The sequence below is a fragment of the Theropithecus gelada genome, chromosome 14 (genome assembly GCF_003255815.1).
Source record: "Theropithecus gelada isolate Dixy chromosome 14, Tgel_1.0, whole genome shotgun sequence".
Lineage (NCBI taxonomy): Eukaryota > Metazoa > Chordata > Mammalia > Primates > Cercopithecidae > Theropithecus > Theropithecus gelada.
In genome coordinates this window covers 63,508,402-63,532,620 of record NC_037682.1, presented here as the reverse complement: position 1 = coordinate 63,532,620, position 24,219 = coordinate 63,508,402, and the positions used below count along the sequence as shown (strand labels likewise).

General features: G+C 51.0%; 2 protein-coding genes across 12 annotated transcripts in view; one reads left to right on the top strand and one right to left on the bottom strand.

Annotated features, from left to right (window-relative positions):
* PGAP2 (post-GPI attachment to proteins 2) overlaps window positions 1–7,413 on the top strand; it is a 29,643-nt gene extending 22,230 nt beyond the window's left edge. For 4 of the 7 annotated variants that reach the window (XM_025358544.1, XM_025358543.1, XM_025358542.1 and 1 more), the window contains 4 exons: window positions 4,949–5,201; window positions 5,336–5,442; window positions 6,084–6,192; window positions 6,392–7,413. In XM_025358544.1, the coding sequence (XP_025214329.1) occupies window positions 4,949–5,201; window positions 5,336–5,442; window positions 6,084–6,192; window positions 6,392–6,522 (600 nt within the window). In that variant the 3' untranslated portion in view covers window positions 6,523–7,413. Of the gene's footprint in view, window positions 1–4,948; window positions 5,202–5,335; window positions 5,521–6,083; window positions 6,193–6,391 lie in introns of all 7 variants that reach the window. The other 3 variants (XM_025358541.1, XM_025358539.1, XM_025358545.1) reach the window with 2 other exon arrangements.
* On the bottom strand, window positions 1–21,942 carry RHOG (ras homolog family member G). 5 transcript variants are annotated; one of them, XR_003115772.1, is made up of 3 exons: window positions 21,827–21,942; window positions 8,505–9,260; window positions 1–20 (listed from the first exon to the last, which is right to left on the bottom strand). XR_003115772.1 is itself a non-coding variant. In XM_025358547.1 (3 exons), the coding sequence occupies exon 3, from the start codon at window positions 9,190–9,192 to the stop codon at window positions 8,617–8,619; it is 576 nt and encodes a 191-aa protein (XP_025214332.1). In that variant the 5' UTR covers window positions 9,193–9,260; window positions 11,578–11,696; window positions 21,827–21,942; the 3' UTR covers window positions 8,034–8,616. The 5 variants fall into 5 exon arrangements, 4 of the variants coding, with proteins under 4 accessions (XP_025214332.1, XP_025214331.1, XP_025214333.1 ...); XM_025358547.1 differs by lacking the exon at window positions 1–20 and adding an exon at window positions 11,578–11,696 and having other exon boundaries at window positions 8,034–9,260; XM_025358546.1 differs by lacking the exon at window positions 1–20 and having other exon boundaries at window positions 8,034–9,260.
* Between the last annotated feature and the right edge of the window lie 2,277 nt (window positions 21,943–24,219).

Genomic DNA, 24,219 nt, shown 5'->3' with positions numbered 1-24,219 from the left:
AAAGGGGATTTTGGGGAACCCTGTCTTTATACCATATGAGTTTCTGATCTACTGTCCTATCAGAAAGGGCTTATCCTCCTGTCTCTCAGTACTCTTAGCTCTGGGCACATGGGGAAGTTTGGGGTGAGCTGTGTACCTGGTTTTTCATAGCTCCTGATGTTGCTTGTTGCTGGTGCAGTCGGTGAGTGGGGAACTTGTGTGCTGGGAATGGGGCTGGGGGTAGGAGTACATGTACCTGATTATATGTATGTGTCTGTGTGTATGTGTGCGTGTGTGTGTATGTGATGGAAGAGACAGTCCTGGCTCTTAGAATCCCACCCCCATCCCTAATCTGAGAGAAGCTCATTAAGACAGGACCAGCAGCCACAATGCCCTAACTCTCATTTCCTTCTGAGGCCTTCCCCAAACCCTGTATTGTTTCTCCCCAATACCCATTCCCAACAGTGGTCAGGGTTCAGGGCCCTTGAATCCTTTAGGCTCTCCCAGTCAAGCTTTAAATGGTGGTCCTGTTTTCCTTATAGTTGAGATTGGGGAGTAGTTTTCAGAATGAATATTCCAGGAAGCAGAGGCAACACTCTGACTAACCCAACTCAGAGTAACTCAACACAGAAAAATCTGGTAAGGAAACTTGGAGGTTCCTGCCTCTCACCCATAAGCAGACCTTCCCATGCTCTGTGGCCATGTAGGTCACAGTGTTTTTACATTCTTTACAGGAAATTTTGTCTTCTGAAAACCATCACTTATTGTACTTACTGCATGCCAGATACTGCAGATGTTTTATACATGTTATATTTAGAATTCATATGGCTGGGCATGTTGGCTCACACCTGTAATCCCAGCACCTTGGCAGGCGAATCACTTAAAGTCAGGAGATCAAGACCAGCCTAGCCAACATGGTGAAACCCCATCTCTACTAAAAATACAAAAATTAGAGGCCGAGTGCCTGTAATCCCAGCTACTCGGGAGGCTGAGGCAGGAGAATTGCTTGAACCTGGGAGGTGGAGTTTGCAGTGAGTTGAGGCCACACCACTGCACTCCAGCCTGGGCAACAAGAGTGAAACTCCATGTCAAAAAAAAAAAAGTTAGCTGGGAGTGGTGGCACCTCTAGTCCCAGCTACTTGGCAGGCTGAGGCACGAGAATCGCTTGAACCTGGGAGGTGGAGGTTGCAATGAGCCGAGATTATGCCAATGTACTCCAGCCTGGGCAACAGAGCGAGACCCTGTCTCAAAAAAATAAATAAATAAAGAGAATTCATAAACACCCTGCAAGGTAGGTGGTGTTATATCCATTTTACCAATGAGGAAATTGGAGCTCAGAGAGGTGAAGTGACTTGCTCAAGGTCACCCAGCTAATAAAGGCAGAGCTGGGGTGCAGACTCAGCTTTGTGCAGTTCCTGAGCCTCTACGCTGCCCCCTCACATTACTCAGAGTGCATGTCTGAGCCTGGTCTCAAGCTATGATATCTTAAGCTATGGCTTTCAGGCCAGCATCTTCTCTCCCAGAGCTCTGCATTTAGCTTCCTCTGACAGTGCAGAGGGGAATCCATCTCCTTTTCTGTGGAGGCTGTGAAGCCCCCTGTCTAGTCTTGCCCCAGGCCTACCTGTGGGTTGCCCTGTGAGCTGCCTGCAGCATTGCTCACCTTCTCAGCAGTCTAGCATCTCGTTGAAAGAAAGGAATGATGGTCCTTCAGAACTCCACTTCCAAAGACTGTCCCTCCATAGTTAGAGCAAGTTCATTCCCTTGCTGTGTTACTGGGCTCTGGCACTGTGCTGGCCCTCTTTGGAGGTCTGCAAAAGTGCACAGAAAGTGTGGGCAATGGACTAGACATTTCCACAGTTTGGGAATCTTTTAAAAATGCATATTCTTGCTGGGCATGGTAGCTCATGCCTGTAATCCCAGCACTTTGGGAGGCCGAGGCAGGCGGATCACCGGTCAGGAGTTCGAGACCAGGCTGCCCAACATGGTGAAACCCCATCTCTACTAAAAACACAACATTACCTGGGCGTGGCAGCAGCTGCCTGTAATCCCAGCTACTCAGGAGGCTGAGGCAGGATAATTGCTTAACCGCAGGAGGCAGAGGTTGCAGTGAGCCAAGATCATGCCACTGCACTCCAACCTGAGCAAGAGAGCGAGACTCCATCTCAAAAAAAAAAAAAGTATATTCTGGCCTGGCGTGTTAGCTCATGCCTGTAATCCCAACACTTTGAGAGGCCGAGAGCGGTGGATTGTTTGAGTCCAGGAGTTCTAGACCAGCCTGGGCAACATGGCAAAACCCTGTTGCTACTAAAAAACAAAACAAAACAAAACAAAAAAACTCAAAAAATTAGCCAGGCATGGTGGTGGCTACTTGGGAGGCTAAGGTGGGAGAATTACCTGAGCCCAGGAAGTAGAGGCTATAGTGAGCTGAGATCATGCTATGGCACTCCAGCCTGGGCAACCGAAGTGAGACCCTGTGTCCAAAACAAAAACAAAAACACGGCCGGGCGCGGTGGCTCAAGCCTGTAATCCCAGCACTTTGGGAGGCCGAGACGGGCGGATCACGGGGTCAGGAGATCGAGACCACCCTGGCTTACACGGTGAAACCCCGTCTCTACTAAAAAATACAAAAAACTAGCCGGACGAGGTGGCGGGCACCTGTAGTCCCAGCTACTCGGGAGGCTGAGGCAGGAGAATGGCGTAAACCCGGGAGGCGGAGCTTGCAGTGAGCTGAGATCCGGTCACTGCACTCCAGCCTGGGGGACAGAGCGAAACTCCGTCTCAAAAAAAAAAAAAAAAAAACAAAACAAAACAAAAACAAAACGGCTGGGTACGGTGGCTCACGCCTGTAATCCCAGCACTTAGGGAGGCTGAGGAGGGCAGATCACGAGGTCAGGAGATCGAGACCATCCTGGCTAACACGGTGAAACCTCATCTCTACTAAAAATACAAAAAATTAGCCGGGCGTGGTGGCGGGGGCCTGTAGTCCCAGCTACTCCGGAGGCTGAGGCAGGAGAATGGCGTAAACCCTGGAGGCGGAGGTTGCAGTGAGCTGAGATCACGCCACTGCACTGCAGTCTGGGTGACAGTGCGAGACTCCGTCTCAAAACAAAACAAAACAAAAAACAGATTCTGGCCAGGTGAGGTGGCTCATGCCTGTAGTCCCAGCACTTTGGGAGGCCAAGGCAGATGGATAGCTTAAACCCAGGAGTTTGAGACCATCATGGGACACATGACGAAACCCTGTCTCTACAAAAATTAGCCTGCTACTCAGGAGGCTGAAGTGAGAGGATCACCTGAGCCCAGGAGGTCAAGGCTGCAGTGAGTCATGATCATGCTACTGCACTCCAGCCTGGGTGACAGAGTGAGACCCTGACTCAAAAAGGGGGAAAACAAAGTGAAAAAATTTAAAAATGCTGATCCTCAGGTTCCAAGCCTTCTGCAATTTCAAACAATTCCCCCAGTGAGGTGTATGGGTAATTAAAGTTTGTGAAGCACTGCTTTAGGCCCTGAAGTCTAAGAAAGCCTCTTCCCATCTTTGGCTTTCCTGTCCCTGTCTAAACCATTGTTTAGTCATCCTCCATCCTTTCACCTCTCAAACAAGGAAGACGCCAGTCCCTGCAGCTGTGTATTATCTCCTCCTTTTTCCTCAGCTTTAAGGACTGAGGCTTCAATAGGAGTTCCAGGCATTGAGAAAGATGGATGGTGGAGATGCACGAGAACATGGTCATTTCCTTAGACTACTCCAGGTTAGGAGCACCCATTTTCTTTTTTCTTTCTTTCTTCTTTCTTTCTTTCTTTCTTCTTTCTTTCTCTCTCTTTCTTTCTTTCTTTTCTTTCTTTCTTTTCTTTCCTTTCCTTCTTTCCTTTCCTTTCTTTCCTTTCCTTTCTTTCTTTTCTTTTCTTTCATTCCTTTCTTTTCTTTCCTTTCTTTCTTTTCTTTCCTTTCTTTCCTTTTTTTCCTTCCTTTCTTTCCTGTCTTTTCTTTCTTTCTCTCTTCCTTTCTCTCTTTCCTTTCTCTCTTTCCTTTCTTTCCTTTCGAGACAGAGTCTCGCTTTCTCACCCAGGCTGGAGTACAGTGGCATGATCTCGGTTCACTGCAAGCTCCAGCTCCCGGGTTCACGCCATTCTCCTGCCTCTGTCTCCGAGTAGCTGGGACTACAGGTGCCCACCACCACGCCCGGCTAATTTTTTGTATTTTTAGTAGAGACGGGGTTTCACTGTGTTAGCCAAGATGGTCTCGATCTCCTGACCTCGTGATTACGGCGTGAGCCACCGCACCCGGCCTTTTTTTTTTTTTTTTTTAGTAGGGATAGGGTGTCGCCGTGTTGGCCAGGCTGGTCTTTAACTCCTGACCTCAGGTGATCCACCCATCTTGGCCTCCCAAAGTGCTGGGATTACAGGTGTGAGCCATCACGCCCAGCCCACCCACTTTCTTAATCATGATCAGAGCAGGGCTGCCATTCTACCACCTTGGCACACCTGCCTAGAGGAATCAATGGCGCTGGGAGCAGACTGAGCAACATCTTAGCTGACCAGTGAATCCAGCACTTTTCTAAGGAAGCTCAGATAGTCTGCGACTCATCCCTGTCCTCTAGAATGAATCTGAGGTCTTGGAACTCACCCAGGGTCTTAGTGGAGGCACAGCTCTGAGCTATGGGTGTAGGGCATCTGAACCCATCTTCACACTGACCAAACACAGGCAGGTTCCAGTCTGCAGGGGAGATGGAGAAGGTCCCACCATGCTCCTGCACAAATCCCAGGATAGCTGGGGAATGAGAATCCAGCACTTTGGGCCTAGGACCTGGAAGGAGAGGTCCCTTGGGAGAGGTGTGGGGACATCTGAAGGAGGACTTCCTGGAAGGGGAGGGACTGGAGCAGAGGCCAGAATGATTTTGTTAGATGGAGAGAAGGTTCTCCACATGGGCGGGGCTGGCAGAGGCAGATGCCCAGACAGGTCACAACTCTCTAGGTGCCCAATTACCTGCCCTCGGTGAGCTCGGCCATCGGCGGGGAGGTGCCCCAGCGCTACGTGTGGCGTTTCTGCATCGGCCTGCACTCGGCGCCTCGCTTCTTGGTGGCCTTCGCCTACTGGAACCACTACCTCAGCTGCGCCTCCCCGTGTTCCTGCTATCGCCCGCTCTGCCGCCTCAACTTCGGCCTCAATGTCGTGGAGAACCTTGCGTTGCTAGTGCTCACTTACGTCTCCTCCTCCGAGGACTTCAGTGGGTGCCCGGATGAGGGAGGAGTGGGGAAGGGTTCCCTGAGGGGAGGGGCCTGCCCCTACCACATTTGGACCCTCCTACTTAGTGGTGTGGGCACTCCCTGCAATGTGGCTCCCAATCCTCTTTCCCTCTAGCCATCCACGAAAATGCTTTCATTGTGTTCATCGCCTCATCCCTCGGGCATATGCTCCTCACCTGTATTCTCTGGCGGTTGACCAAGAAGCACACAGTAAGTCAGGAGGTACGGTCTATCCCTAGCAGGGGCTCCAAGCAACCCAGAAGAAAATCAAGGACATCTGTCCTCAGGATTTGGGTAATGGTGAGGTGGGAACTAAGTTCTAATGGGAACCCTGGCAGAGGGGTGCTGGGGTTGGGGCTGGGGCTTGGTGACAAACTGAGGGTGGTTGGTCAGAATCTAGGACTATAGCACTGTGTTTGGGTAGTGTGGGAGACTGGAGAATAGAAGAGATGGAGGCTGCAAATGGGGATAGAATGAGGAGTCGCATCTAGGCGGCAGTGAGTTAGGAACAGTGTCAGGGGACGGTGGTCTGTCATAATTTCAGCGCCCCACATGTGTATATGGGTTTCTTTCCCCGCACAGTATTTGGAGGTGGGGTTGGTGGGTGACTCCATGTAACTTTCATACTCCATCCCCCTGAAGTGGGAGGGGCAGGAATACCACTGCTCCTTGGCCCATCACTCCCCCAGAGGCAGGGACGTCAACATGTTCCTCATTCTTGCTGCCCCTGCCTGTGCTCCCTTCCATGACCACTAGTGGGAGCCAAGGGAGATAAGGCCCAGCCCTTAGGAGCTAGGGCTGAGAGGGGAGCCCTAGCTCTCATCCCAGCAAGCTGCAGAGTGATCAGACAGCCCATTCTCTAGGATCGGAAGTCCTACAGCTGGAAACAGCGGCTCTTCGTCATCAACTTCGTCTCCTTCTTCTCGGCGCTGGCTGTCTACTTTCGGCACAACATGTATTGTGAGGCTGGAGGTGAGGTCAGGATAGGATCCACAGGCAGTCATGAGTGGCTACGGGGCAGCAGTGATGTTTTTGATAATGGGCAATGGTCTTGGGGACTGACTGCCATTGTGTTCTCTGTGGCAGACTAATGGTGGTGTGATTTATCAAGAGGCCCCTGAGGGGGTAGCAGGAAGTTCATCATGCCCTGTTCCTTGTGTCCTCACAACAGTGTACACCATCTTTGCCATCCTGGAGTACACTGTTGTCCTAACCAACATGGCGTTCCACATGACGGCCTGGTGGGACTTCGGGAACAAGGAGCTGCTCATAACCTCTCAGCCTGAGGAAAAGCGATTCTGAACCCTTCAGTCCTGCTTGGGAGGAGGAAGCCCACTGCCCAGAAACAAGATACCATTCTGGCCTTCCCCACCCTACATCCTCTCTTGGCCTTACTGAAGATGGGGGAAGGGTAAGAAGGAAGGGCATAGGCCAAGGCTCACCCCAGTGCTGCTGGCTTCTCCTCTCCACCCCTCATATGGGCATGGGGTCCTCAAGCAACATCACCTTTACCTGAGAGGCCCCAAGAAGCTGAGCTGGCAGAGAGCTCCACCATTTGGTGCTAAAAAAACATCCTGAGGTTCATGACCACCACCCACTTTCTGGCCTTTACATAGTCATCTTTCACTGAGGTCAGGAGCCCCTGAGCAGTTGCTGCTCCCTGACAACCACAGCCATTTCTCTCCACGGGGTCATTCACAGGACTAATGTATTTCATGATCTACTGTGCACATCCAGGCCTGTGGCCACTGTCCCCTGCTAAAGCTGCTCAGGTGTTCTAGTCCTGACTTCACCTTTTTGATGTGGTATGCGCCCTATGGTATGTACCCTTCCCTATCTGACCCTCAGTGTGTCCATGTGTCTGATGGGGGATGGGTGGGCTGTATGATTTCCAAGAGCTCTACCAGTCAGTGGTTCTGATGTCATTGGGTGGAGGTGGTGTTTTGTACCTAAAGGATGACCTGCTCCAGAAACAGCACCAGCACACCATGTATTTTCTTCTCTCTTCTGAAAGTTCTGGCTTATAGACCCCTCCCCTCCTTTGCAAAGGTATGGGATAGAGGGATCAGATGCAGATTTCTACTGTAAAATGGGCTCTCTGGTATCTCCTGTCTTCCCTACTGCTCCAAACCCTAAATTTTGGTTGTACGTTTTGTTTTAAAGGAAAATAAATTTTTTTGGGGGGCCAACAGTCGCTTAGGCTTGCCAGTCTTGGGGCTCATCTTGTTTGATAGGAACTGGGAGAGAAACAGGCTCGAGTGGGGAGGGAGTAAGTCCATGGCAGGGTATGACTCCTAGCAGCATCCCCCCAATCCCCCTTAGGTCTGGAGTCTCCTAAGGCTGGTCTAAGCCTCTGTTTTGGTGAGCAGGAGTGACTGAGCTATCTGTAATGATTCTAGGACTGCAAGCTAGGATACCTGGAAGTCTTCAGTTGAGGCAGAGACCTGGGTTCAAACTCCAACTCCTGTTAAAGCACTGTCCTCTTGGTGATGTGAGGTACAGCTCTCAGATGCATGACTGTGAGAGCATCTGCCTTTAGGCTAATGGCTCTCAACCTCTCCCTTTCTGAGTCCTAAGATCAGGAAGTCTTTCCTCAAGTTTTGTGTCTGAGTCCACTATAGCATCTGTGACTGGGCCCCAGAGCAAGACTGCCCCCTCCAAGGGAGCCTAGAGCTTTGTTAGAGAAATTGGGGGGTGAGGGGACCACAATGAAGCCTATTGTCTACTAGAAGAAACAAAAGGCTCCCAGTCTCTGGGGAGCCCTAGCCCATGCCCACCCGCTAATGCCCAGCACACAGGGAGGAGCCGGGGCTACTGGAGACAGGAGGTTTTATTGATGCTGATGGGGGTAGGAAAGGCCCCCAGAAGCATGGGGGCTGAGTCAGTCAGCAAATGCGTAAGGCCTGGGCACAGAGGAGCAGGTTAGGGCACATTCACCTTCTCAGGATTCTGTGGCTCCCTCACTGGAGAAGGGAGAGAGCATCTTGGGTGTGCAATTCCAAGAACAGCGAGGGCAGAGGTTAGAGATGGCTGAGAGCCCCTAACCTGAGGAGGCACCACAATAGGCAGCAAAAACTGTGTGGAAAGCTAGATGAACTGGTCAGTAGCAGAAAATGGGAGGGGGCACTGGGTTGGCCTCTTGGGGAGGGGTCCAACCTTGGCTTGGATGAGCTCATGAGAATACCCGGTGTTCCCAAGCAGAGCGGGGCAGAGCCCAAAGCCCCTTTCTCTGCAGGCCTCCTTAAGGAGAAAAAGGCACTCAGAGAAAAAGGCATCCAGGGAGCCCCCTGGAAAGGGGTGCCAGAATTAGTCCTTAAGGCACAGCTGGGGCGGACAAGGCACCAAGGCACAACTGGTGGGGGAGGGCAGGGGCAGCCTCCAAGCCGAGTGCCAGGGTCACAAGAGGACGCAGGACCGTCCCCGCTTGATCGGAGTGGGGTTGAGCACAGCCCGGACAGCCTCGGCGAACACTTCCTTGACACCATCCTGTTGCAGGGCTGAGCATTCGAGGTAGCGCACAGCGTGGATCTGCTTGGCCAGTGCCTGGCCCTGCTGCGGTGTGATGGGCGCCTGGCCCTGCTCCTTGAGGCGCCGTAGAGTGTCAGGCTGGGCTCTCAGGTCCTTCTTGGTGCCCACCAGCAGGATGGGCACATCAGGGCAGTGGTGGCACACCTCTGGATGCCACTTGTGTCGCACGTTCTCATAGGAAGGCGGACTGGCAATGGAGAAACAGATGACAAAGACGTTGGTCTGAGGGTAGGAGAGTGTACGGAGGCGGTCATACTCCTCCTGGCCCGCAGTGTCCCACAGGTTCAGGTTCACTGTGCGCCCGTCAACTGCGCTCTGCGCGCTGTAATTGTCGAACACGGTGGGGATGTACTCTTTGGGGAAAGCGTTAGTTGTGTAGCAGATGAGCAGGCATGTCTTGCCCACAGCCCCATCACCCACCACCACGCACTTGATGCTCTGCATCGTGGGTGCAGTTGCTGTAGTGGAGGCAGTGCCTCCTCTCTCTTCTGGACCTCTCTGGCTGCAGTGACCTGTGGACGGATGAAAGGGGACATTCTTGGTTAGGGAGGCCTCTGCCTACTGGGAAGAAAAGATAAGGGCACACAAAGGGAAACCGGCTCCTGTTCCCTTAACCTGACAATATCCCAAAGTCCCATCAAGACAGTCATCAGAAAGATACACAATGAAAGGCCCTGAGACCGAGCAAAGATGCAGTATAATGTGGTAGAAAGCACATAAGCTCTGGCGCCAGATAAACTAAGGTCAAATCTTGGTTTTGCATTTCCTAGCTGTGTAACCCTGAACAAATTGCTTAACCTCTCTATGCCTAAGTTTTCTTACCAGTAAAATGAGGATAAAATAATATCTACCTCATTGAGTCATTATAAGGATTATATAATACATGTAAAGCATTTAAAACAGTGCCTCATCCATAAGTATTAGCTTTTCTTTTTTTTTTTTTTTTTAGACGGAGTCTCGCTCTGTCACCCAGGCTGGAGTGCAGTGGTGCGATGTCTGCTCACTGCAACCTCCGCCACCTGGGTTCACGCCATTCTGCCTCAGCCTCTCGAGTAGCTGGGACTACAGGCGCCCACCACCACACCCAGCTAATTTTTTGTATTTTTAGTAGAGACGGGGTTTTACTGAGTTAGCCAGGATGGTCTTGATTTCCTGACCTTGTGATCCGCCCGCCTTGGTCTCCCAAAGTGCTGGGATTACAGGTGTGAGCCACCACGCCTGGCCAGTATTAGCTATTTTCCAGGCTATACAGACACAAAAGGAGAGTGCACAAATTTAGGGATCCACTAGATCCTCTACTAAATATGGACACTTTCCACCAGGAGACTGGAAAGGGTTCTGGCACAGGACAGCTGTTCCAGGTCACTCTGTGATGCAGCCATAGGTAGAACCTCTCTCAACTCAGGGCCCACCCTGCCCTCTCCAAACCTAGTATCTTGGCTACTGAGTACAAACCAAAAGGCACAGTAAGAAACCTGCTGAGTAAGGGGCTCAATTCTTCAGAGAGCTGCCCTATCCCAATCCAGGGTATTGTGGCAAGGGGGAAATCTGTTTTTTTTTTTTTTTTTTTGAGATGGAGTTTCACTCTGTCACCCAGGCTGGAGTGCAGTGGCGCGATCTCAGCTCACTGCAACCTTCACCTCCCAGGTTCAAGTGTCTCCTGCCTCAGCCTCCCGAGTGGCCGGGACTACAGGCACACGCCACTGCATCCGGCTAATTTTTATATTTTTAGTAGAAATGGAGTTTCGCCATGTTAGCCATGCTGGTCTCAAGCTCCTGACTTCAGGTGATCCACCTGCCTCGGGCTCCCAAAATGGTGGGATTACAGGCGTGAGCCACCACACCTGGCCACCCCATCATTCTTATAAGTACTGAAAACCCTATCTGGCCGTGCACACTCTGGTTGCCAATTCAGTACAGCAAATTCAATGCAAGGGATTACTGGAGATTCAGTTGAACCTGGGATTTGGACTAGGGTCTGGGTATGTTACGATGAATGAGGTAGAGGCTGGGGCTCCCAGACGTTAGTATCTTCTCTCAAGGTCCTTGGTGGGGTGGAGCAAATCTTTTTTTTTTGGAGATGGAGTCTAGCTCTGTTGCCTAGGCTGGAGTGCAGTGGCACAATCTTGGCTCACTGCAACCTCTGCCTCCTGGGTTCAAGTGATTCTCCTGCCTCACCTTCCTGAGTAGCTGGGATTATAGGCACCTGCCACCACGCCTGGCTAATTTTTGTATTTTTAGCAGAGATGGGGTTTCACCATGTTGGTCAGGTTGGTCTTGAACTCCTGACCTTGTGATCCGCCCGCCTTGGCCTCCTAAAGTGCTGGGATTACAGGCATGAGCTACCATGCCCGGCCTGGAGCAAATCTTTCAAGCCCAACTAGGAAGGATGAAGTCAAGAGTAAGACAAAAACTTGACTTTCCCCTCAATCTTCTGTCCATTTCCTGAGACCCTGGCATGTGCCTCTGAAAGATTTTAGAGGCTTCCAGACTCTTGGGTAGAAAATACCATCATTAAGAACATAGATGCTAGATTAAGACTGGCAGGGATTCTAATCACAGTTCCACCAACTAGTTATATGTGATCTTGGCAATATATTTGTTCCCCAAGCCTCAATTTTCTTATCTGTAAAATGGGGATAATCTTGCCTATTGCACTACAATTGCTCAGAATATGAAATGAGGCCAGGCACAGTGTAATCCTAGCACTTTGGGAGAACGAGGCAGGTAGATCAATTGAGCCCAGGAGTTTGAGACTAGCCTGGGCAACATCGCAAAACTGTGACTCTACAAAAAATGAAAAAATTATCAGGGTGTGGTGGTACACGCCTGTTGTCCCAGCTACTTGGGAGGCTGAGGTGGGAGCATCACTTGATTGCAGGGTGGTCAAGCCTGCAGTGGGCTATGTTCATACCACTGCACTCCAGCCTGTGCGACAGAGCAAGACCCTGTCTCAAAAAGAAAAAAAAAAAAAAAAGTAAGAGTTAATAATGTATAGAAGGTGTCCAGCATGAGGTATGGCACACAGCAAGTGCCCAATAAATGGGCTGCTGTATTTATTAGTGGGGTAAGTATGAGGAGTCCCGGCTCCAGCCAACATCTGGTCACCTCTGCAGGTCATAGGGCCTTGGGTTGAGGAACTGCTTTTCTGAGTTCTGAAGCAAAGCTTCCAGAAACCCTGCGATTATTTACACTGCTATGGCAAGGGTCCTTCTCTCATCAGCTACTTTTTGGCCATGGGGGACTCTTGGTGGTCAATATGTGACTTCCTTTCCCTGACTGTCTCCCACAACCAGGGCCTGCTCCCTGAGAGGGGGCAGCCCTGTTTTAAACACAACCAAATCCCTGAGTATTCCTTATCCCTGGCTCCACCCAAGCACCATCACCACTAGCCCATTTTCTCCATTTCACTTGCTATACTGCAAGGCTGCACCCTGGTCTGGGAACCCCTTACCCCTGCAGCCTGAGCTCTCACCACTGGTTCAGAAGCTTCAAAAATCAATGACAAGTAGAGAAGAAAATCCCCACTGGGAAGTGGAAAAGAAACTTTCGTGGTATGGGGGATGCAAAGGACCCAGGGCTTGGTCCCAGCTCCCTCCCAGGGTACAGTTTCCCTTGGAATCAGCTGGGAAAGAAATGATTTCACTTTATGAAGTTGTGTCTCTGGTTCATATTAAAAAATATTTCCATCCTATTTGCATGAATGAGTGTGTGTGTGTGCGTGTGCACATGTATGTGCATGTAACCTCAGGACATTCAGCTAGAGACTCTCAGAGTGTGGGTCAGGGAAGGGCATAAGGACCCTCTAGGTCAGTGGAGAGTCGAATAGAGACTTCAGACTGGAAGTTGAGAGACCTAAGTTCTAACCCCAGTTGTGCTGACTCACTACAACCAAGCTTGAGGCATTTACGCTTGCTGGGCCTCAGTTTTCCTATCCAGGAATTGGAGATTACAATGGTTGTTACAAGAGCACTAGGTAGATGAACTAAGACTTTAAAGCTCCTTGGAGGCAGGTGGCATTACATGTGCCCAATGGATTATGTGGGAAGCCCTGACATTCAAAGCAGAACTCCTGGGCCTGCAATCTTCAGTTCCACACAGAGCAGGGGAGTGGGTGTTGACAGTCTGACTGAAAAGCCCAGCGCTGGGCTGGCCCAGGCGGGAAGACAAGGAGGGAACTCTGGCTGGCTGTCACAAGGCCCAAGAAACTCGAAGTACAGCTCTCTAAGGAGGTGGTTATCAACTAGCAATCAGTAAATTAGCTCTCAAAGGAGAGGGGAAAGGACAGGGTAGCTTCTGGGCTGGGAAGGGAACAGGGACTGACACTGGAAAAGGAGGATGAGTATGGTACTGTCCAGAAACAAGCAGAGCAAAGGCAGTGTGGAATAGGGCCAAGAGTACTGGATACCTGACTCTGATGTCTTGAGTTTATCTGCTGACCTTGACCCTTGATTTAAAAAAAAAAAAACCCCATATGGTATAAGCCTTTATAGATTGCATGTTATTATGTCATTTGACCTTTATAACAACCTGTCAGTACTATTCCTATTTTACAGATGAGGAAACAAATTCAGAGCAGTAAAAGTAACTCTACATCACACAGCTAGTTAGTATGGCAGCCAGAACACAAACCCAGTTTTGTGACCCAAAGCCCTGTGTTTTCCACGGTGCATCTTACAGTCTTCAAGTTACCCCTTACCAGCTAACTGTGTGACCTTGATCAGGTAAGTTACTGCCCTTCTTGGAGCCTCCGTTTCTTCATCTATACAGTAGAAGTAATAATAGTAGCCCTCCCAGCCTCACGGGCAGCATCAAGGAACCTGACCATGGGAATGAATACGCTTTGTAAACTGAAGTGTTGTGCACACAGGAGGTGACAGGAGCAAAGCATTTCATCCCAGAAGGCAGGAAGCACTGAGTATGCCTGTGTCTGTGGTGGGGGATCAGCCCAGTCCTCCCTACTCAGGTCTAGTTCAGACCTTTATCCTCTCTCCCAAAACAACTCTACTTTCTGAAATCCTTTGGCCTGAACTGGGTTGAATTAAGTTCCCATAGCCCATTTCAGGAGGGCATATGCTAAAAGGTAGAGTCTAAACTGCGCCAAATAGGAAGAAGGGATGTCAGCGCTGCAGGTGGCCAAACCAGGAGTGTGACCTACCTGGAGCGGGGTTCAACGATGACTTATTCACTAAGTGGCTTTTTCAAAAAAAATCATTAAGCCTAGCTCAGTGGTGCACCTGCAGTCCCAGCTACTAGGGAGGCTGAGCCCAGGAGTGAAGGGTTGTAGTGTGCTACACTAGTCAAGGTTATTGTCCTTGTGAGTAGCCACTGCACTCCAGCCTGAGCAATGCAGCAAGACCCCATGTCTCAAAAAAAAAAAAAAAAAGTTATTTAGTAAATCAGTGGTTGCCGATCTGTTTTGATTTGTTTTTTCTTTTGGAGACAAAAGCCTGTTGCCCAGGCTGGAATACAGTGGTGCCATCACAGTTCACTTTAGTCTCAACCTCCCAGGCTCAAGGCATCCTACCTCAGCCTCCTGAGTAGCTGGGACTACAGGCAGGCACCACCACACCTGGCTAATTTTTGTATTTTTTATTTATTTTTTGTTTGTTTGTAGAGACAGGGTCTTGCTATGTTGCCCAGGCTGGTCTTGAACTCCTGATCTCAAGTGATCCTCCTGACTAGGCCTCCCAAAGTGCTGGGATTACAGGTGTGGGTCACCACGCCTGGCCAGATCTGTATGTTATTAGACAAATTACAATGACTTATTCTGGCTTTTTAGTCCCAATTCAGATCATGCCTGGTCCCTCATATTGTCATTTAGAGTTCTTCACAATTTGGTAAGGGGTATTAGAGTTATATAGACTTGGGTTTGAATCCTAGTTCTGCCTCTTACCAGTTCTGTGACCCTGAGCTTATGATGATTTGCCTCTCTAAGCTTCAATCTCCTTATCTTTCAAATGCAGCAGCAACGTATGGTACCTACCACATAGCAGTGTTACAAGGACTAAGTGCATTAATGTATAATATGTACACAATCTAGGTACTTTGCAAGTGTGAGTTCCCAGTTCCCTGTTCCAGAGGGATTTTCAATGTCCTCTGCAAACAAGTCAGGATCATTCTTGCCTCTGAACTTTTACTCTTGTTTTTCCCTCCGCTACTATTCCCTCTCCCTTCTCTACTCTTCCTTATTCCTTAAAGCCTAACTTAAGTTTCATAGTTCCATAAGGTTACTGAATTCTTCTTTGGCTATCCGTTGCATGGCCACCTGTCACCCAGGCTGGAGTGCAGTGTCGCGATCTCAGCTCACTGCAACCTCCACCTCCCAGGTTCAAGCGATTCTCCTGCCTCAGCCTCCTGAGTAACTGGGATTACATGCACGTGCCATCATGCCCAGCTAATTTTTGTATTTTTAGTAGAGACAGGGTTTCATCATGTTGGCCAGGCTGGTCTCGAACACCTGGCCTCAAGTGATCCACCTGCCTTGGCCTCTGAAAGTGCTGGGATTACAGGAGTGAGCCACCACACCCATGGCCTCCCTTTTAATCCTGCTTTGGCTCTGTGTGATTCTCCTTTTCCAACAGTCATACGTAAGTTTCCCAGCTGTGGATGCCCTTCAGTCTGAAGTCTTGGCTTCTCTGGACTAAATGACAAAAAAAACCCTCTAGGTATAGGGCTAGGCACACAGGACTGTACAACCATTGCCTTTTGATCTGCTTGTGCCAGCACTCATTACTGAGATATGGAGACACCTCTCTGAAGCCCAGTATCGGACATTCCCTGCCCACCCCACAACAGACAAGACTGCAATGCTGAATCTTATCGGACAGCAATGACAGGCAAAAGCTATGCCTGAAATAGGCAAAAACCTCTCTTCCCAGTACCAGCTTGACCTGGCTCTGGCAGGGAGTATAGCCCATGGGGGTCTAACCCTGTCTGAGTGTGGTCCCTGGAGCCCGGCTTGGGGTGTGGCCCAGGCAGGCCCAGAATGGGGGAGGGAAAGGAAGTAGCTTGATTGCCAGATCTCTGTGGCTGTTACAGCAGGGGAAGTGTCCCAACTGGGAGTGGGGGAGGGGAGGAACGGGCTCTTAAGAGATAGGCGAGTATGGAGGTGATGGGAACTTACCTCAGCCTTCTATAACCTGCCTCCCTAACATGGGGCTCCCTTTCTGCAGCCCTCCCTGAACCTCATTATAACTACAATCCATCTCTGGCCATTCCAATCCTGATCCTCTACAAAGGGGCCTCCATATTCTCTTCCCTAAAATACATCAAGTAGTAATATGGAACCATGCACCATTGCCGCCTCTTCGAGGAAAGCGTAAATTATCCAAGTCAGAAGTGACTTATCCTATCCAAAGTCTGGCTGTCTCTCTCACAGGCATGGAGAGGCTGATGTGAATCTTATCTCTTGTTATTAGACTGGGAGTGTCTAGAGGGCAAGGTCCTGGTTGACTGGACCTTGCTGAGCACCCTAAGCTGAGCACAGCATGTAGTAGCTGTCAGTAAATAACTGAATGAACTCGATGCAATCATGTCTTTGCATGTGGGAGTTCCTCTTCCTGGAATGCAACTCACCCCCCTTCAGATCCTTCCTGTCCTTCAGGCCCAGTACTGTTCCCCAGCTTCTCCAGGACATCACAGCAACCCCCTCTCCTGCCTTACCTTTCCCAGCACTGACTGTACTCTTCATCGTGCTGAACTAACTGGATGCTTCAGGGGGAGGGTAGTCTGACCTTCTGTTTATTTCCAGAAACCCAGGGAAGGGCTGAGCAAAAGCTGTAGAATGACATACCCCTTCTCCCCCATCAATCCACAGACTCTGATGCTGGGAACAAGGAAGAACCTCTATGACCAGAAGACACAAGACAAAAGTAACCAACTTCTTTCTCACTCACCCTGAAGAGCTCCAAGTTGGGATAATAAACACATAAGCTATACTGTCTTGTCTTCAACTGGAAGGGTGAGAGGTGAAGCTGGCAGATCTAGCTCAGAGATGATGAGAAAGATGGGAAGGAAAAGTGGTCCTGACAGGCTACAGACTGGGAATATCTGAGGACCCTTGGTCAAAGACAAGGCAAGGGGCAGGGGCACTGTTGGAAAGACTTCTGAAGCTCTACAAGTTAGTTAGTTTGTTTGTTTTGAAGGGAGGAATAGAGGAGAGGTGATATAAAGAGGCTCAAAGGGGCTGCAGCTGGCTGCAGCTGGGCTGGGAGGAGGAAGCTGGGGGGACATGAGGTCAGTGTGGGGCTGGGACCAGGCCAAGGGCTGAGTCTCTTTCTTCCCTTTCTCCCCATCAGCAGGGAAGAACCCAAGAGAGCCCAGTTCCTAGCCTTAAAAAAAAAAAAAAAAAATTCCCCTGGGTGCTGTGGCTCACGCCTGTAATCCCAGTACTTTGGGAGTCAAGGCAGGCAGATCACTTGAGATCAGGAGTTCGAAACCAGCCTGCCCAACATGGTGGAACCCCATCTCTACTAAAAATACAAAAATTAGCCGGGTGTGGTGGTGGGTGACTGTAATCCCAGCTACTCGGAAGGCTGAGGGAGAATCACTTGAACCCAGGAGGCAGAGGTTGCAGTGAGCAGAGATCATGCCACTGCATTCCAGCCTGGGCAACAGAGCAAGACTCTGTCTCAAAAAAAAAAAAAAGAAAAAAGAAATCCATGCTGGAGGACTCTCCACCTCTTGCCATTCATCCTTCAGCCCCTGGAGGGGATCCTACACTGCAGCAGGGAAGGAAAGAAGAGTTGATGCCACCCACTAGGAAATGAGACAGTGGTAGCTGGGAAGTCTGAGGGGCAGTCCAGGACCCTTTCACTAAGTCCTAGTTCCCAACTTTCTTCCTTCATTGTCCCAGCACCCCAAGTGTTCCATAAAAGGTGAGCCTCAGCTGGGCATGTGGCTCACGTCTGTAATCCCAGCACTTTGGGAGGCTGAGGCTGGCGGATCACTTGAGGTCAGGAATTTGAGACCAGCCTGGCCAGCATGGTGAAATCCCATCTCTACTAAAAATACAAAAAAAATTTGCCGGGCCTAGTGGCACATGCCTGCAGTTCCAGCTACCTGGGAGGCTGATGCAGGAGAACGACTTGAACCTAGGAGGTGGAGGTTGCAGTGAGCCGAGATCGTGCCATTGCACTCCAGCCTGGGTGACAGGGCAAGACTCCATCTTAAAAAAAAAAAAAAAAAGGTGAGCCTCAGGACCAGGACGGCTCTGGCTGGGGGAGCCAAGGAAGCTGCCCCCTCCCCCACACAGCACAGAGGAAGGGTGCACACTGGCTTCCTCCTCCCCGCCTAGCAGCAGCTCAGCAGTCCCTGGGCCCCACCAAAGGCCTGTGAAGTGGCACTTCCTTTGCCTTTGCTAATTTCACATGAGGCTGTACAGAAGTGCCATCCTCCCAATCCTGGCACCCCCACCTGAAAATACCCACAGAAAGACCCAGGGCTACCCAGTCCCTTTAGCCCCGCCCAAGGTTTGAGGGGGTTTCCACAAGGGAAAATAACATCAGGGAGGAAACTCCGGCATCTATTTTCCACCGTCAGTGAGGTAGAGCCGGAGCAGGAGACAGGGTACTCCATCTTACTACCCCCTGGCAAAATCCCCAACATTCTTTGCCTTCTTATCTCTCAAGCTCTAACAATCCTTGTGCTTGGAGAAAGGGCCACAGTTCTATCCCTGGACAGATATATATGTAGAGACTACTCAGACCTGTCAAATTGAGGCTGATAAGACATGAGGGCCCAGAGTGAGGGGCACTGCTATGAGTCTCTTGGGGGAGGAAGAGTCAGAGCCATGATGTTCACTGTCCCCTTTGGAGGTACTGATATGCAACTCCTTAATGCTGAAATGGAGCCAAGAGAAACCAAGTTGACAAGGATTATATACAGTTGGTAGCAAATCTAGGACAAGGATCGGGTCTTCTAACCTCCATCCTTATGCTACTTCTACAAAGGAGAGAAGGTGAGCATTCTAACTCCAGCCTGAGAATGGACCAACCATCTCTTTAACCTCATTCAGGACAACCCCACCATAGTTTATTCCTTCAGAAAATGGACCAAAGGGTGGGTTGACTTACATCTGAGCCCTTTTTGCTTCTAAGTTCCCAGGCCCTCATGCCTAGCCCATCCTGGTGCATTCATGATTTAGAACTGACATTACTCAACAGTCAGCCACTCTGGCCCTGCCCTAGCTGAGAAGCTCCTCCTCTGGCCTCTAGCTCCTGGAGAGATGCCCTCCCCCCATATGAAATGAGGACAAAAGAGGAAGCTGGACCCTGGACAGGAAAACCAGTCTGATCTGGGGAGGTGGCCCAGGCTTTGTCTTTGGTTTCCCTCCTCAGCTCTTCTCACGGACCCCTACTGACCTCACTGCTAATGGGTCTACAATATATAGAAGGAGTCTTCAGTGTGGGCCTGAGCCCCCTTCTTCACGTCACAACCTTGACATGTTTAGCCAAGACTTTAGTGGCAGCCTCCTAGGTTGTAGCCACCACCTCCCTTCACCCCCCAATATTTTCCCATTAAAATCTCTCCCGCCCTGGTCACATTTTTTCCAACAATGCCTTTTTTGCAATTAGCTCAAACTTCCAATGGGACCAGATCTCACCTGGGAGAATCCCTGTCTCACCCATCTTGTCTTTACCATCAGAGCCCTGTGGGTTTGCTCAGTTACGCAGAATACTAAAGTGACTACTGGTTTGCCAGCCTAGAAATTGGGACTCCTGGGGTTTTTATTAAGCTGTGATGCTGGGAAAGTGCCTTGTATGCACATCCTTCTCTAAACTGGGCTTTTATGTAGGTCCCTGGGATTTCTTCCCGCAGCCACACTTCTGTACCTCCAAGAAATGCAAAGAAAGACAGGTGGGTGGAAGGGAAGGACGGGAAGAAGAACAATTCATGGGAGAGGGACGACTGTGCCATGGGAAGATGACAGAATGGGGAACAGGGAGAGCCCTTAAATTTAGCTGTAGCACTTAACTCCCCTCTACTTCTCTTTTTTTTCTAGTGGAGAGAAATGAATACAGATGACTGGAGGAGGTAGATAGAAGCAAGATCCTCAGCATGCACCCCAAAAGCTTGAGGAAGGAGCTCTAGAGTGGAAACAACAAGAGCTTCCATAGCCAGGATGGACTGAAGTTAAATTTGGGAAGAATTCCGGAGAAGGAATAGGGTCCTAGGTGAGATGGGGAATATTAAGGATGCCTGAAGGCAGAGGGGTCAGTAGAACTCCAGAGGGCTTCCTGGTCACTAAGGCCCTGATGCAGACCAGGGCATCTGGGTACCCGGCCTAGGCAGGCCCCGGAAGGCAGCAGGAAAGGAGCAGACACCTTTGCCTCAACCGCTTCTTAATTCAAAACTAAAACAGTTAAGTTCGAAGTTAGACCAGCTGCAGTCTTTCCTCCAGAATCCTGCCTTTGCCTCCTCCCTTTATTTCCATCACACCCAAGTTGGTCCCATTCTTTCCACCAGGTGATGCTGGAACTAGTAGGTAATGGAGTCAGGGACCTTCAGGCTGTCTCCCGGCTTCCAGGCCTGGCCCCTTGGTCAAGCACCACAGGTTGGGGTGATTTTGATTTCCCAGGGCCTCTCTTACCAGTCTTATTCCTGTGTTACCCTACCCTGACTGCTAGAGACTGCTTCCTCCTGCCTAACCACAACCTCACTCACTGCAGGTTCCCTTCATTTTGCTGGTTTCCCCTTGGGCCCTCTCAAGGCTGAGGGCAGTTATTTTGTCTGTAAGAGATAAAGATGTAGACACACAGACACTCTTTCTCGCGCGCGCGCGCGCACACACACACGCTTTCCAGCTCTTTAATCCATCTCTATCACCGGGAGGCTGCAGTCTGCCTCTCCAAGCTAGGGAGGTTTGAAAAGACTCTGGAACTCACTAAGTCTTCAACAACAGATCCTGATTCCAAAGCTGGAGATAAGTGGGTGAGAGAGAAGGATACAGAGAGGGTGACAGGCTGAAGGTTCAAGAGGAATGAGGGGTGATGGAAAACGCAAGGAGGTGTAAGTGTGTGGGTGCCAGAGCTGGGAAGGGAAGGGATGGGGCAGGTTGCAGAGGACTGAGATGAACATGGGGCCGGGTAGGTGAAGAGAGGTCAAGGCCTAGGTATGACTGCATATTTGGAGGAAAAGAGACTGAAAGGGATGAGAAGAGAGTGATGGCGGATTTCTGGGTAGAAACTAAAGGCGTGGAGGGAGACGATAGGAGCATGTGTATAATTCAGGGACTAAGAATGAAGAGGAACACTAGGAGATGGTTCTCAATCGGCCCCAAAAGACACAACAAAAACTTGTCAGGGACTATCAGTACCTCTGAATGAGAGTCCTTCCACCTCCAGTCACAGGGCAAGACCAAGTTACTCCCAAAAGAGCAAGGCCAGGCTCTGGTCAGGTAGGAACAGCGTTCGCTCACTAAATACCTACTGCTTGGCTCCAGGTAAGGTTGGGACTCAGGAAAACAGGCATATAGAGAACAACTGGGATCGGCGGGGCTCCTCCAACCCTAACCCCGGTCCTCCTGAGTGCAGAGGGCCTTCGGGCTGCAGCCCGAGTGTGAGTCTGGATTAGCATGGATCTTCCAGGGAGAGAGCTTTCGGAGGCCCCAGACACCGCCCCTCTAACCCCGACAAGTGTCACAACTGCCAGAGCAGAGGGAGTGCCTTTTCCAGCTCAGAAGCCCTCTCCCCTCATGCACTTCTCAACACCCCCCGCAACTTCTGAGGACACCCCACCTGAGTCCTATCTCCCAGCTCTGAGCTTTTCCACTTTAGAGACACTTCTCTTGGAGCCCGGGACCCTCTGACCTCAGGGGTCTCTCTCGGCTCCCGAGAGGCGGTACAGCCGCCGGGAAGCCACCCTCGCCGAGCCTCCACCGGCTCGCAGTGGCCCCGTCCGCGCCCCGCCCGGCCGGCCGCGCCCGCCCTACTTGGACTGAGCCTAGAAGCTCCCGCCCGCGGCCCCCGCCAGCAAACTCATGGGCCGGCGCCCGCGCCCGCGCCCGCGCCGAGTCCTGGGCCGGCCGGGCTCCCGTTCCCCGGACCCCTACCCACCAGCCCCGGCCGGGCCTCACCTGGTGCCCTCCCCAAGGCGGGGGAGCTGGGGGCGGCGGCAGCGGCTCCGGGCTCGAGAAGGAAGTGAGAGCGGGAGGCCGGAGGAAGTGGGGGGGGCGGACCGGCGGGGCGGGGCGGGGTGGGGCGGGGCCCGACCAGGAAGTCTGAGGGCCGGTCTCCCCCTCTTCAGCCCCGGCCCGCCCCCAGCCTCGCCCCCGGCCTAGTCCCGGGCTCGCCACTTTCCCCCTCCCAACTCGCTGCCCCTGCGGCCAGTAAGTCAGGCCTCCCAAGGTCTAGGTCTCTCTGCCTCCTCCTGGCCACCCCACCCCTGGAGGCCCTACTCTAGGCGGTAGGCGTTCCTCCTCTTCCCCCCATCCTGACCTCACCAGCCTCCGCAGGAAGATGCTGAGAAAGGCGCCCCTGGGCCTGGTGCCTTCAGCCAGCCCCAGGGATAGAGTGGTGGCCGAGGCTGGGGCAGTCCCCACCCCTGCCCTGAGCGCTGGGGGAGTGCGAGGTGGTGGTGATTCAGCAGTGGGAAGGCCCCAGACCCCTGGGGAAGGTGGGGAGACTCGTAGGGGAAGAGGCGCTGGCGTCAGCACCCAAGGGAAAGACAAGATCAGCAGAGGCGCAGGCGGAGCCGCGGGGCCCAAAAACAGGATGTCGAGTCGTCGTTCAGCACCGTGCAGCTCTGCGCGGCGTGGCTCTGTAGAGGGGGCGGGGCGAACGGAGGACTTGGGGCTTCCCTCGCCCCCGCGCCCCCTGTTCTGCTGGGGCGCACCCAGGCCTGAGGTCCGGCTTGGGCCCTGGGGACCCGCGGGTGGGCGGGCTCATGGGCGCCCTCTGGTGCTTCAATTCCCTGGAGTTTTGACTTGAGAGTCAACGCCCGGAGCTTTGACTTGAGAATCCATATCCTTCGTTCAGCGCAAACTGTCTGAACGCCTACCACATGGACAGAGCTCCGTGCTAGGTGCTGTGAAGAAACACGTTTAAGACAGGATCCCTGTCTTCCAGAAGCTTTTCAAATAAGAGGATTGATTCCAGGAATAAATAGCTTAACCTGAGCCTCAAATCTGTCTTTGGTAAAATAGAATAATTATATTTCACCCCATAATTTTGAAGATAACATGAGAATGGGTGTAAAAGACCTGTTGTCAATGCACATCTCAAACACTAAACAAGTATCTTTTAAAAATATACTCTGAGAACCTGGCACGTGGCATCTGCCTGTAATCACAGAGATGGTGAAACCCTGTCTCTATAAACACAAACATATTTTTTGACAGAGTCTCACGATGTCACCCAGGCTGGGGTGCAGTGGCATGATCTCGGCTCACTGCAAATGCTGCCTCCCAGGTTCAAGCGATTCTCCTGCCTCAGCCTTCCGAGTAGCTGGAATTACAGGCGTGCATCACCACACCAGGCTAATTTTTGTATTTTTAGTAGAGATGGGGTTTCACCATGTTGGCCAGGCTGGTCTCAAACTCCTGACCTCAAGTGATCCTCCCACCTTGGCCTCCCGAAGTGCTAGGATTATAGGCGTGAGCCACCGTACCTGGCCAGCTGCATATATATATGTGTGTGTGTGTGTGTGTGTATATATATATATATTATTATTTTTTTTTGACATGGAGTCTTGCTCTGTCGCCCAGACTGGAGTGCAGTGGTGCCATTTTGGCTCACTGTAACCTCCGCTTCCCAGTTTCATACAATTCTCCTGCTTCAGTCTCTCGAGTAGCTGGGGTTACAGGTGCATGCCACCACACCCGGCTAATTTTCGTATTTTTAGTAGCCACGGGGTTTCACCTTGTTGGCCAGGCTGGTCTCGAACTACTGATCTCAGTTGTTCCGCCCGCCTCGGCCTCCCAAAGTGCTGGGATTACAGGTGTGAGCCACCATGCCCAGCCTACTTATATTTTTTAAAAAAGAAATTTAATAGGAACCACATAAGTAATTTAAAACTCTCTAGTAATGACATTTCAAAAAAAGTGAAAAGAAACAAATGAAATGAATTTTAACAATATTTGGCTTGGCTCAACATAGCCAAAATATTATCTTTTTTTTGGAGATGGAGTCTCGCTCTGTCACCAGGCTGGAGTGCAGTGGCACAGTCTGGGCTCACTGCAACCTCCACCTCCTGGGTTCAAGTGATTCTCCTGCCTCAGCCTCCCAAGTAACTGGGATTACAGGCACGCGCCACCATGCCCGGCTAATTTTTGTATTTTTAGTGGAGATGGGTTTCACCATGTTGGCCAGGCTAGTCTTGAACTCCTGACCTCGTGGTCTGGCCGCCTCGGCCGCCCAAAGTGCCGGGATTACAGGCATGAGCCTCCGCGCCCGGCCTCAAAATATTATCTTTTAGCATGGTAATCAACATAAAAAATTATTGGTTATAAAAATTGACTGGATATTTTAC

What these genes read in the sequence shown, in the direction of transcription:
- RHOG (XM_025358547.1), bottom strand. Translation starts at nt 9,192, where the DNA reads ATGCAGAGCATCAAGTGCGTGGTGGTGGGTGATGGGGCTGTGGGCAAG.